Raw genomic sequence first — 13,152 nt, forward strand, 5'->3', positions numbered from 1 at the left:
GTGACCTTATAAAGGTATATAAAACCATGAGGGATATAGAGTGAATGCACGCAGTCATTTTCCCCAGGGTTGGGGAATCAAGAACTGGAGAGATTTAACAGGAACCCGAGGGACAACTTTTTCACCTGTGTATGGAAAAAGCTGCCAGAGGAAGTGGTTGAAGCAGGTACATTAACAACATTTAAAAGACACTTGGACACTTCCATGGGCTGGAAAGGTTTTGAGGGATATGGGTCAAACGCGGACAAATGGAACTGGTTCCAATGGGAATCTTGGTCGAAAGGGAACGGCGGGCTTGAAAGGTCTGTTTCCGTGCTGTATAGCTCAATGGCACTGGATAGGCATCTGAGCTCTTGCTGTGCAGCAAGGGGGGGGGGGGGGGTGCAGGAGTTGGCAACTGCCAGGCGAGAAATCTTCCCTATTACCGGAGCCTCGCCCTGTTTGTTTGTTGTGGCTCTGTGAATGGCGCACCGGCCGGCCTATCGGATACATCCTGGGGGCCACCTACTGTTTCATCTGGCAGCAGCTCGGCCAATAGGAAGCCAAGAGAGGTGGGGCAGTCTCTATCCGCTCTCCTGAATGATGCATTGGCAGAGGAGATTGGGGCTATTGTAGCAAGGGCTTATCTAGTGCTTGTGTATATAATATAAATAATCATAAATTTATTTAATTTTTATAGCCTTGGAAACAGAAATTGATTGGGATTAGTTTTTTTTTGTATTTGCTGTCTGCATATTGCAGAGACAGCATCCTAATTTTAATTAGGTGCTGTCAATCTCAAAGGATTACATTTCTCCTGTTGTTTGATGGAACTGGAGAGACAAACCTGCATTATTTTCGCTTAAGTAAGGATTTTGGGGCAATGCAATAAGGAGGGAGTGAAATCATCCCAGCCGCTGCTTTGGATTAGGCTCTCTCCTTCTCTCTCTCTCTGTATCTCTATCTCTCTGCCTCACCTCAATTCTCTCTTCTATCTCGTTTTCCTCTTCACAACCTTATCTCATCTCTTCTTCTTACTTTTTTTCTCTCTCCCTCCTGTTCTTTCTTTATTTCATCTTTCGTTTACTTGCTATCATTCTTTCCCCTCTCTCGTTATCTCTCTTCCCCTTTCTCTAATTTTCTCCACCCTTTCTCGTTCTCTCTCTCCAGTCTCATTCTTTCGCCTCTTTCTTTCTCTGCTCCATTTATTCTCTCTCCTCCTGCCTCCTTATTTTCCTCTGCATTGGCCCGCTTCTCTCCCATCATGACAGAACAACTGACCCAGTGCAACATCAAGGTGATGTGCAGGTTTCGGCCGCTCAGCCATGCTGAGATCCTTAGGGGCGATAAATTCATCCCGAAATTTCAAAACGATGACACAGTAGTGATCGCGGTAAGTCTAACTCCGTTTTTGTGTGCGCTCCTTTATCTGTGAGTGTCTGCGTCTCCCCTTGGCTGTATCCTCCAGCCAGGCAAATATTGTAATTTATCATTCTAAACTGTTTTGCAATGGTAATATTACGGGGATTTATATCTGTATTGTGATTTCAGAAAGAGATCCGTTTCACTCTCGCAGAGAATGCTTCCCTGTACTTGTATCCCTTTTTGTGTATAGGTCCCCTCATAGAGGTGTAATATGGAGTTATCATCCAGCCCCCTGCCCCTTGAAATTCCCATCCCTCCAGGATGAAATACGCCCCTCTCCGCACTGCGCCTGCTTCTCCCTTTAGAATTGCCACTCCGCTTGCAATCGGTGAAAACTCGTTCAAAATAGAAGATACCTAGGTTTGCGGACGCTGTTCTGCTGTTTTTGATCGGCAATCCATTTTAAAGATAAACGCGTAGTCAGAAATATTAACAACCTCTATCCCCAACTCCCCAACGTCGCTCTTTATTCTCCTAAATTCAGCACAGGGATCCCTGCCTAACTCTGGACAAGTGTCAGAAAATAAAGAGCATTCAACTTCCCAACTAAGTCACCAGCCACCTACGGACATTTTCCCTCAACTCGCGATCCCCAATTTCACCTTGTGTGCAGAGAACCATCTCCTATACCAAGGCGGTTGCTTTCGTGTGCTTATAGTCATAGTGACTACGAGAAGGACGAGTCATGTCACAGAGAGAGAGATGGAGAGATGCTGTAGTCCAAATTGCAGCGTCTGGAAAAAGAAAAACGCACCCATTAAGCACACATGGCTTTTGCAGTGACTGTTTTAGAGAGTATTGCAAATGTATTTGCCAGCCTAAGAATACCTGTATGCATTCGCTAGTTTAAGAATAATTTGTTTATGTTTACGTAACTTATTTATGTGTTCAATAGACCAGGATTAATTTGTGTTTGCACTATTCATTTGCTCTGTAATTTATAGTATCTTTTTGGTTTTGCACTGTACTCTTGCTGCTGCGAAACAATAAATTTCACGACGAATCAGTTATAAACACGTTTCTGATAATCTGACAATATTGTCTGTGGGTTTGTGCGCGCGCGCTCGCGCGCTTGTGAGAGTTTTGCATTTTAAATATATTCCCTGATCTTCCAATAATTTGTGTGTTAAAGTTTTGCATTTTAAATTATATTCGCTAGCCTAGCAACAATGTGTGTTAGAGAGTTTTGCAATTTTATATGTATTCTCCAACAATAATTTGTGTGTGCGAGAGATAGTTTTGCGTTTATAAATGTAGTCCCTAATTTGGTTATAATCTATATGCGTCCGCGTGTGAGAGAGAGGATTTTGCATTTGTAAATGTGTTCGCTAGGAATAATTTATGCGGGTGTGTAGAGAGTTTTGTATTTATAAATGTATTCTGTACAGTCAGGATAATTGTGTGTGTGTGTGGACGGCCTTTTTCCCTCCCTTCTCTCTCCCTCTCAGGGTGACATTGTGGGCAGTCTCCGCCCTATTGCATCCCGTCTGGTGTCGCTGCACTGATTAAACCATGCCGGCCTATAACGTACGTGCGCACTGCAGTACACGCTGGTTTACCTGCAGTGGCTTGCGACTGGCCTGCCGCCCTCAGCTCAGCGTTCTTCCCCACGTCCCCCCCCCCCCCCACACACACACTCCACGCCGGTTTCTGGGCATGGAGTCGGGCCGATGGGCGTGATCACATTTGTTTTAATTCGGTCTCGCTCTGGCGAGGGGGGCACAGCCAGCATGGCAAGGGGAAGGCAGGTTTCCTCAGCCGCACCTTCAGCAGAAAGTAATCAGCTCTGAGACTTCGGACCGGGGGGTGTGGCCTGGTGATCCCCCGGAGGGGCAGTGAGGAGGGAGCGCGCTGCAGGAGAGGCGGTGAGGATGCAGCGCGACGAGGAGAATGTAACATAATCTGTATTACCCTGTAAAAGGTTCATGAAACAACGGCTCCATCTGCCCTCTTGCGGGCACCTTAAAAATCCCACAGACATTACTTTGGGTAAATACCAGGACCGCTCGTTTGGTGTCCTACTAACATCAACAACTTGGTTACTACCACTCCGCCGTTTGTAAAGCTTCTTGTGCACAAATCGCCCCTGTCTGTGGAGCTGCAGGCTGCGGAGAGATGGGGACCATTTCCCCCCGTTTTTAAAACTCATCCTCCTGGCTCTAGCCTGGGGAATTCTGAGCACAACTTTACACACTGCATTTTCCACCCGATGGCTCTGGGGATCAGTTCGGGAGAGAGGATCACTGAGCCTCATCTTGGGAGCACCAAAGAACACCTGGTGCCTCCATATCCTCATGTTCAACAGCAGGGTCTGTATCTCCTCCTCACCACCGTGCTCCCTCCTCACTGTCCCTCCCTTCTCACAGCACTTAATCCTCACAGCACTCCCTTATTGCCACTGTTCCTGCAGAGGGACTCTTCCCTCTTCACTGCCCCTACCGCAGAGAGGATCACCCTCCTTGCCGACCCCCATAACAGCACTCCCTCCGCAGCATGTCATCAGGCAGCGTGGTGTTCCCTTCTGAAGCAGCCCCTTCCACAGTGTGGCGCTACATCCCTCCCACCACCCCTCCCTCACGCGCTCTCTCCCCCCCACCCCCCGGCCGCCCCTCAGTTCGGTTCTCCCTCACCCATCGCTCCCTCTCACCGCTGCCCCTCAGGCTCCTTCGATTTATTATCGAAGTACATATATGTCACCACATACAACCCTGAGGTTCATTTTCCTGTGGGCAGACTCAATAAATCTACAGAATAATAATAGAATCAATGAAAGACTGCCTAACTAGGGTGTTCAACCAGTGTGCAAAAACAGAAAGAAAGAAAAATACTATGAATGAATGAATGAATGAATAAATAAATAAATAAACAAACAAGAAATATCGAGAACATGAAGAGTCCTCAAAAGTGAGTCCATTGATTGTGGGAACATTTCGATGATGGGGCAAGTGAAGTTAGCCCCTTTGGTTCTTGAGCCTGATGTCTGAGGGGTAATAATTGTTCCTGAAACAGGCCCTTCGGTCCCCATGTCTGTGCTGCCCGCCAAGTACGAACTTCTTCAAAGACGTTACGAGGGTGATTGATGAGGGTAGAGCTGTGGGTGCTGTTGACATGGATTTTAGTAAACTGCTTGACAAGGTCTCTTACGGTAGGCTCTTCCAGAAAATTAAAATGCATAGGGTCCACAGTGACATCACCATTTGGACTCAAAACTGGCTTGTCCATAGAAGATAGAGGGTAGTGGTCAATGTCTAGAGGTCCATGACTGTAGGGATCTGTACTGGGACCTCTGTTTTGTGATGTATATAAATGAAAATGTAGCTGGGTGGCTCAGTTAGTTGGAATTGGTTTATTATTGTCATATGTACAGTGAAAAGGTTGCCTTGTATACTGTTCCTACAGATCAGATCATTAGATCGAGGTAGAACAAGGTAAAACAATAGCAGAATGCAGAATAGAGTGTCACAGTTACAGAGAAAGTGCAGAGCAGGCAGACAATGAGGTGCGAGGGCCAGAACGAGTTAGGATGTGAGGTCAAGAGTTTGTGCTTCTCCTGCTCCCCCTCCCCTACCTTCTTATTCTGGCTTCTGCCCCCTTCCTTCCCAGTCTTGATGAAGGGTACCAGCCCAAAACATCAACTACTTAATCCCCTCCATAGATGCTGCTGGACCTGCTGAGCTCCTCCTGCATTTTATGTGCATTACTCAAAGATTCCACCATCTCCAGAATCTCTTGTGTTTACAGTACTCTGTGCAGCCTTATCAACATCTTGTACAGCTCAGCATAACATCTCAGCTCCTGTACTCACTGACCTCGTCTGCAGGGTACTGTGGAAAGTAGTGGGGGGAGGTGAATTTGGACTGCTAATTGCTCTGCTGTGGTCTGGAATGCATCTAGCTAGCTGAGTAGCATGATTTGTTTTATTGTAAGTAAAACTAAGCCTCCTCTTGTTCCTCTCTAACAGGACAAGATGTTAAATAATCTTCTATTCCTTTGTAACAGGATCAGTGGACTTAAAAGCACTGCTGTGATATCAAGTGCACCCATGCTAGAGTCCTAACCTGAATTTAGATGTGATGACTATCAGTTATAAATATCTGCTAGTACCCTCACTGAGGAGAGATGATGCTGCATCTATTTTACTTTCGTAGACTAAGTTACTTAACTATTTTAGTCTCTTTTCCAGGGGGATTTAGCTGAAATATCATTATTTCAAGCCATTATTTGTCCCATCTCCCAGCCAAGGAGATACACACAGCTAATAAAACAGACTACTCACAGCACATTTTATTTTGAGGAGTAATTTCTAACAGGGATTATAATTTTCCAAAACACAAGTACAGTCTTGCAACTAAGGGGAAAAAAACGTTGAGTTACAGATAAACAAATCCATTGAAGGAATGCTCTGGGGAAGAGATCCTTCCCAGAACAAGGCTGAGGAGATGGTCTCTGTCCCTGTAACTCCTAACTCCACACTAGCTTCTAATATTTTAAAACAATCATCTTGTAATAACCTCACTTGAAAGCAGTTTCATAACTGTATCAATGAGTTTGATTGAATGCACATGTTGACGAGGTTAACGTGCACGATGTTATTTATGTCCCCTGATCAGATCATCAGGACAATATAGACATTATTGTTCATCAGAATCAGATTTATTATCGCTGACTTATAGAACATAGAAATTCACAGCACATTACAGGCCCTTCAGCCCACAATGTTGTGCTGACTTATGATGTGAAACTAATTGTTTTGCTGCAACAGTGCAGTGCAAAGATATAAAGATAGTATAAATTACAAAATTAAATAAAAAGTCGTGTTCGTAGGTTCATGAACCATTCAGAAGTCTGAAGGCGGAGGGAAAGGAGCTGTTCTTGAAACACTGAGTGAGTGTCTTCAGGCTCCTGTACCTCCTCCCTGATGGTAGTACCAAGAAGAAGGCATGTCCCAAATGGTGAGGGTCCTCAGTGATGGGTGCCACTGTCTTGAGATGCCCTCGACGGTGGGGAGGGTTGTTCCCATGATGTAGCTGGCTGAGTTTACAACCTTCTGCGATCCTGTGCATTGGAGCCTCCACACCAGGCGGTGATGCAACCAGTCTCCCCCGCACATCTGTATAAATTTGCTAGAGTCTTTGGTGACATACCCAATCTTCTCAAACTCCTAACGAAGTACAGCACTGGTGTGCCTTCTTTGTGTTGGGCCCAGGATAGATCCTCTGAGATGTTGACACCCAGGAACTTGAAACTGCTCACCCTTTCCACTGCTGACTCCTCAATCAGGACCTCTGTGTGTTCTCTCAACTTCCCCTATTGATGTCCACAATCAATTCCTTGGTCTTGTTGACACTGGGTGTGAGGTTGTTGTGACACCATTCACCAGCTGATCTATCTCACTCCTGTATGCCTCGTCATCACCATCTGAGATCTCTTGATTAGGTCAAAAGGATGAGCAAAGAATACTAGGTTGGAAGTTAAATTATATAATGATCATCAAAGACACAGATTTCCAGAGAGGCTCCAATGCACAGGATTGTAAGAGGCTGCAGAGGGTTATAAGCTCAGCCAGCTCCAACACGGGCAGAGCCCTCCCCTTCACTGAGGACACCTTCAAGAGGTGATGGGGTGGCATCCATCACTAAGGACCCTCACCATTAGGGATATGCTCATTTCCCATCACTATCATCGGGGAGGAGGTACAGGAGTTTGAAGACACACACTCAACAATTCAGGAGCAGCTTCCTCCACTCTTGTCATCAGATTTCTAAATGGTCCATGAACGCTACTTTGTTATTTCATTTTTATTGAACTATTTACTTACTTTTAGAATTGGAATTACTTTATTATTTTCACCTGTACCCAGGTAAAGTGAAAAGTTTGTTTTCCATACTGTTCATACAGATCAGATCATTACAGAGTGCATCGAAGTAGAACTAGGTAAAACAATAACAGAATGCAGAATAAAGTGTAACAGCTACGGGGGAAAGTGCAATGCAGGCAGACAATAAGGTGTAAGTTCAAAATGACGTAGACTGTAAGGTTAAGAGTCCAACTTGTGTCAGCGAACAATTTAATAGTCTTATAACCACAGGGTGGAAGTTGCCCTTAAGCCTGGTGGAATGTGTTTTCAGGCTTTTGTAATGTCCAGGGTGGGAGGGGTCTTTGATTTTGCTGGCTGCTTTACTGAGGCAGTGAGAAGTTTAGACAGAGTCCATGGAGCGGAGGCTGGTTTCTGTGACATAATTTATAGAATTTTTTTTTGTCTTCAACTATACTGCTGCTCAAAACAACAGATTGCACATCATGTAAATCAGTGATAATAAACGTGATTCCAATTCATCTTGAACCTTGGACAGTTTCATCTGCTGTGCTAAAAAGCAAAGGATAGAAATAAGTACCCTGGGCTTGGGCATTGAACATCCATTACAGCACCTCCTGTGCTAGAGAGCAGCAGAACCACCTGTCCCTGTTTCTGTTGTACCCAGTGAACCCCTTTTCCTTCTCAAAATGAGTCAATACAGGAACCTCAAAGCACCCTGTTCTAGCTGAGCAGCAGATTGGACAGCATTGTATTTGGTGAACGTAGAGTGGTCATCTCTCATCTCCATCAGCTTTCAGCTTCAAATAGCAATTGGCTCATTTTTGGATTAAGTATGGATTTAATATCAGCTGACCACACCCCCCACCCCCTATGTTATTTAATTTAATGGAAATCTGCGTCTGCACTCATCAACAGGAGACAGTGTGTTTGTCTCCAATATTATTCATACCATGGCACAGTGGCTCAGCTGGTAGAGCTGCTGCCTCACATCCCCAGACACCCAGGTTCAATCCTGATCTGTGGTGCTGCCTCTTTGCATGTGTGTGTGCATGCATGCGTGGAACTGGCATGTAAATTGGTTTATTATATCACTTGTACCGCTTTGGTTTTGCTTGCCTTTCATACAGATTGTTTCATTGCACAGTGTATCAAGGTAAAACAATAAAAGAATGCAGAATAAAGTGTTACTGAGAAAGTGCGGTGTAGGCAGACAATAAGGTGCTAAGGTCATAATGAAGCAACACACACAAAATGCTGGTGGAACACAACAGGCCAGGCAGCATCTATAGGGAGAAGCACTGTCGATGTTTCAGGCCAAGACCCTTCGTCAGGACTATCAGGACATAATGAAGTAGATTATGAGATCAAGTGTCCATCCTATTGTAGTAGGGGACCGTTTAATGGTCTGATAACAGTGGGGTAGGCACTGTCCTTGACCTTGGTGGAAAGTGCTTTCAGGTTTTTGTATCTTCTGCCTGATGGGAGGGTGGAGAAGAGGGAATGTCTGGGGTGGGTGGGGTCTTTGATTCTGTCGCTTGCTTTACCAAGGCAAAGGGAAGTGTAGACAGAGTCCATGGAGAGGAGGCTGGTTTCCGTGATGTGGACGCAACTCTCTGCAGTTTTTTTGTGGTTAAGGGCAGAGCAGTTGCTTTGATGCTGTAAGGAGAGGTTAGACAAACTTGGTTTGTTTTCTCTGGAGTGTCGGAGGCTTAGGGAAGACCCATTAGGAGTTTATAAGACTATGAGAGGCACAGATAGAGTAGACAGCCAGAATCTTACCCTGTCTAATACCAAAGGACATCCATTTAAGGCAAGAAGGGGTAAGTTCAAAGGGTAAATATTTTTACCCAGAGAGCGTTTGGTGCCAGGGGTGGTGGTGGAGGCTGATGCAATAGAGGTGTTTGAGAGGCTGTTAGACAAACACGAATGTGCAGGGAATGGAGTGATATGGACATTGTGCAGGCAGAAGGGATCAGTTTAGCTGGGCATTTAATTAGGAATTTAAATAGTTCAATACAACATGCTGGGCTGAAGGGCCTGTTCATATGCTGTATTGTTCTATGTTCTAAGCTGACTGCGGTGGTTCGAGGAAGTCGTGGTGGATGTGTCTCCTTTGAACATGAAGGGCAGTCTGTGTCTCTGTCATACCTCTGTGAAGTAGTCACCCTCCCTCCTTTATCTCTCTTCTCCCTCTTCCTGATCTACCTATCCCTCATTACCCCTTCTCCACCCTCTCCGTCAGCCCATCACCCACACACCCCACTGTTCCCCTCTACCCTCGCCACCTCCCTCCCTTGGTCCTGTGCTCCACCCTCCACTCTGATTGCATTCCACTATCTGCAGTCTTGAGTCACCTCAACCATTCACTGTTGCTGTTCTCACCCTCACCTGGATCCACCCGCCAGTCTTTACTCCATCTTCTTATGCCAGCATCTCCCTTTCAGTTCAGATAAAGGGTCTCAACCCAAAACATTGGCTGCCCTTTCCCCTCCTGACCCACTGAATTCCTCCAGCATTTTGTTTGTTTCCCTCCCACCCATCCCCTGGAAGCACCAAGGCCATGACTTAAATTGAGAAGAGACACAACCACAGTTTTCATTCCAAGGATCTTATTGAAACTTCTCAGAACATGAGGGCACAGAACAGGGGAGGTGTTTCCACCAGTGGGAGAGTCTTGAAAGATGAGAAACAGTTACAAGATTGGGTATGCAGTCATTGAAAACTGAGGGTTGCAGGGAGTCATAGATCCAATCAGCATGGAAACAGGCCCTTTGGTCCAACATCCATGCCCACCAAGGTGACCATTTGCCTGCATTTTCACCCCTATCCCTCTAATCCGTTCCTATCCATAAGCTTGTTCGTGTATTTTAAACATCATCATTGTATCCATGCCTACCACTTCTTTTGGCAGCTCATTCCATTTATCCACCAACATCTGTGTGAAAAAGCTGCCCCTCCAGTTCTCCCCCTTCTCACTTTAAGACTTTGCCCTCTTGTTTTAGACTCCCCTACCCTCAGAAAAAGACTGTTTACATTCACTCTATCTATGCCTCTCTATAAAAACACTCCCTCAGTCGCCTATTTTCCAAGGAATAAAGTCCTAACCAGCCTAACCTTTCCCTATAATTTACTCTCTTGAATCCCGACAATATTCTCATAAATTTCCTCTGCACTCTTTCCAACCTCATGGCATCTTTCCTACAGTGGGGTGACCAAAACTGAACACAATAGTTCAGCAGTGGCCTCACAAACATCTTGTACAACTGCACCGTAACATTCTAACTCCTGTACTCAGTGCCCTGACTGATGAGGGCCAGAGTCCAAGGGCATTCTTCACCAGCCTGTCTACCTGCAGCTCCACTTTGAGGGAGTCACAGGAGGGTGGGAAATCTGGAATTCTCTGCAGTGGAGAGACTGGATCACTGGGGAGATTTAAACAGGAGGGAGATAAATGTTTGAAGATTGGGAGATGTACAGAAGAGGAGTTTCAGTCCTGAGGTAGAGCAACCATTGAGAGATGGGACAGGTCTAAGAGGCTGAGTGGCCTACTTCTGCTCCTATTTCCCCATGTTTGTTGGTGGTGGTGGGGGCAGAGACCTTAAATCAGTTTTAACCAGTCTCTGGGTGACCTGCAACACTGCAAAGCGGGAGAAGGAAGTCAACCTAAAGTCCGTTTCTGGTTAGACCAGAATCAGAATCAGGATTATTATCACTGGCACACTGTAGGTTGTGTAATTTGTTGTTCTATGGCAGCAGTACAGTAGCAGGACATAAATACTACAAGTTACAATAAATTGTGCAGAAGAGGAATAATGAGGTGGTGTTCATGGGTTTATGAGCAGTTCAGAAATCTGATGGTGGAGGAGAAGAGGTTGTTCCTGAATCATTGAGTGTGGGTCTTCAGGCTCCTGTACCTCCTCCCTGATGGTACTAATGAGAAGAGGGCATGTCCTCGATGGTGACAGTGTCACTAATGGATGCCACCTTGAGGCAGTGTCTCTGGAAGTTGTCCTCAATGGGGTGAATGGTCACTTCTTCTGGATCTCAAATAGCGGACCCAGTGTAGGATGTTGTGGGACCCTCCCGGACTCATCCTCCTATTCTGAGTACTTGTTCCTCAGCCCTTCTGTCTGACTCATTGTGACAGCACAGGTGGATGAGGTGGTGAAGAAGGTACGGTACGTGGTTACTTGCCTTCATTAGGATAAGAGCAGGTACAGTACTGTGCAAAAGTCTTAGGCACATGTAAAAAATCTGTAAAGCGAAGATGCTTTCAAAAATAATGAAATAAAAGGTTACAAAATATCAAAAAATTACAAGAAAGAACAACAAACAGTAAAAAATTAAATCAAAATTTGGTGTGACTACCCTTTGTCTTTAAAAGTGCATTAGTTCTCCTAGGTACACTGTCATGCAGTTTTATATATATATTTTAAAAAATAGGTAGATTATTCCAAGCATCTTGGAGAACTTACCACAGTTCTTCTGCAGACTTTGGCTGCCTTGCTTGCTTCTGTTGCTCCAGGTAATCCTAGACAACCTCAAATTTCAGTTCAGGGCTTTGATGGTAGGGCTTCTTCCATTTCACTGAAGATAGCTCTTTATGACCTTGGCTGTGTGTTTGGGGTTATTGTCATGTTGTAGAATGAAATTGGGACTGATGAGACACCTCCCTGATGGGATTTTACGGGCAGACATTCATCCATGTAGCGGTCTCCAGCTCTTCTATGGACAAACTGCCTCCTCTTTGAGCCAAAATTTTCAGCTTTTGACTTACCAGTCCAGAGTACTTACTGCCACTGCTCAGCACCCCAGTCCTTGTGTTTTAGTGTGTAGGTGAGTCTCTTGGCTTCGTTTCCACTTTGGAGAATGGCTTTTTGGCAGCAAGAAGAACACTTCTGACAAGAATTTTCTAGTCTGTACAAGGGAGTACTTGCGCTCCAGTGTTTTCTGCAAGTTCAGAGCTGATAGCAGTACTGGGCTTCTTCCGATTTAGAAGAGACATCAGTTTGATGTATCTCTCGTCTGCTGCAGTCAGTTTCTGTGTCTGACCACTTTGCCACAGATTCACCTTTTAGTCTGGTTGTCCTTCTCCCAGTTTGATTCTTTCTACACCCATTTCAGTTAATCAGTTTAGTTCATTCAACTCATTATGTCATTGATCTGTTTGTTATCTTTGTTTAATCATGCACTGGGGATCTGAGATGGGAATTTTCCCCTGCCCAGACGAGGGGGGAAATGTGGGTTGGAATCTGGAATGCATTATCTGAGTATGTGGTGGTGATAGAGATTCTCACAACCTTGGAAAATTATCTGGCAGAGAAGTTAAGGAATGAGTGTTGGTCTGCAGTGAGTTGTGTTCACAGCTCAGCACATCAGGAAACCAGACTCCCCTCAATGAACTCTGTCTACACTTCTCACTGTCTCAGTAAAGCAGCCAGCAAGATCAGACCCCTCCCACCCTGGACATTCTCTCTTTTCACTTCTCCCATTGGGCAGAAGATAGAAAAGCCTGAAAGCACGTAACACCAGGTTCAAGGACAGCTTCTATCCCACTGTTATTAAACTATTGAACGGTCCTCTAATATGATCAGATGGACTTTCAACCTGTCATTCTACCTCATCATGGTCTTCACACCTTATTGTCTGCCTGCTCTGTACTTTCTCTGTAACTGTGACACTCTATTCTGCATTCTGTTGTTTTACCTCGTTCTACCTCAATGCACTGTGTAATGATCTGAACTGTATGAACAGCATGCAAGGCAAGCTTTTCACTGTAGCTCAGAATGTGTGACAGTAATAAAAGTCGGGAACTCCCAGTAGCACCCATTTCAGTTTGATTTCTCATTGCCATTCTGACATGCCTGCCCATGGCCTCCCTTGCTGCCATGATGAGGCCATACTCAGGGGAGTGGGGGGAGTGTGAGAGA

At 45.2% G+C, this 13,152-nt stretch overlaps 1 protein-coding gene across 1 annotated transcript in view; it reads left to right on the forward strand.

Moving 5' to 3' along the window:
• The first annotated feature begins 718 nt into the window (after positions 1-718).
• The window catches only part of kif5ab (kinesin family member 5A, b), a 95,869-nt gene continuing 83,435 nt past the window's right edge, over positions 719-13,152 (forward strand). Inside the window, exon 1 of the mRNA XM_059956271.1 lies at positions 719-1,372. Within this exon, the coding sequence (XP_059812254.1) occupies positions 1,244-1,372 (129 nt within the window). The 5' untranslated portion in view covers positions 719-1,243. The remainder of the gene's footprint in view (positions 1,373-13,152) is intronic.

The sequence above is a fragment of the Hypanus sabinus genome, chromosome X1 (assembly GCF_030144855.1).
Source record: "Hypanus sabinus isolate sHypSab1 chromosome X1, sHypSab1.hap1, whole genome shotgun sequence".
In the NCBI taxonomy this organism is placed as follows: domain Eukaryota; kingdom Metazoa; phylum Chordata; class Chondrichthyes; order Myliobatiformes; family Dasyatidae; genus Hypanus; species Hypanus sabinus.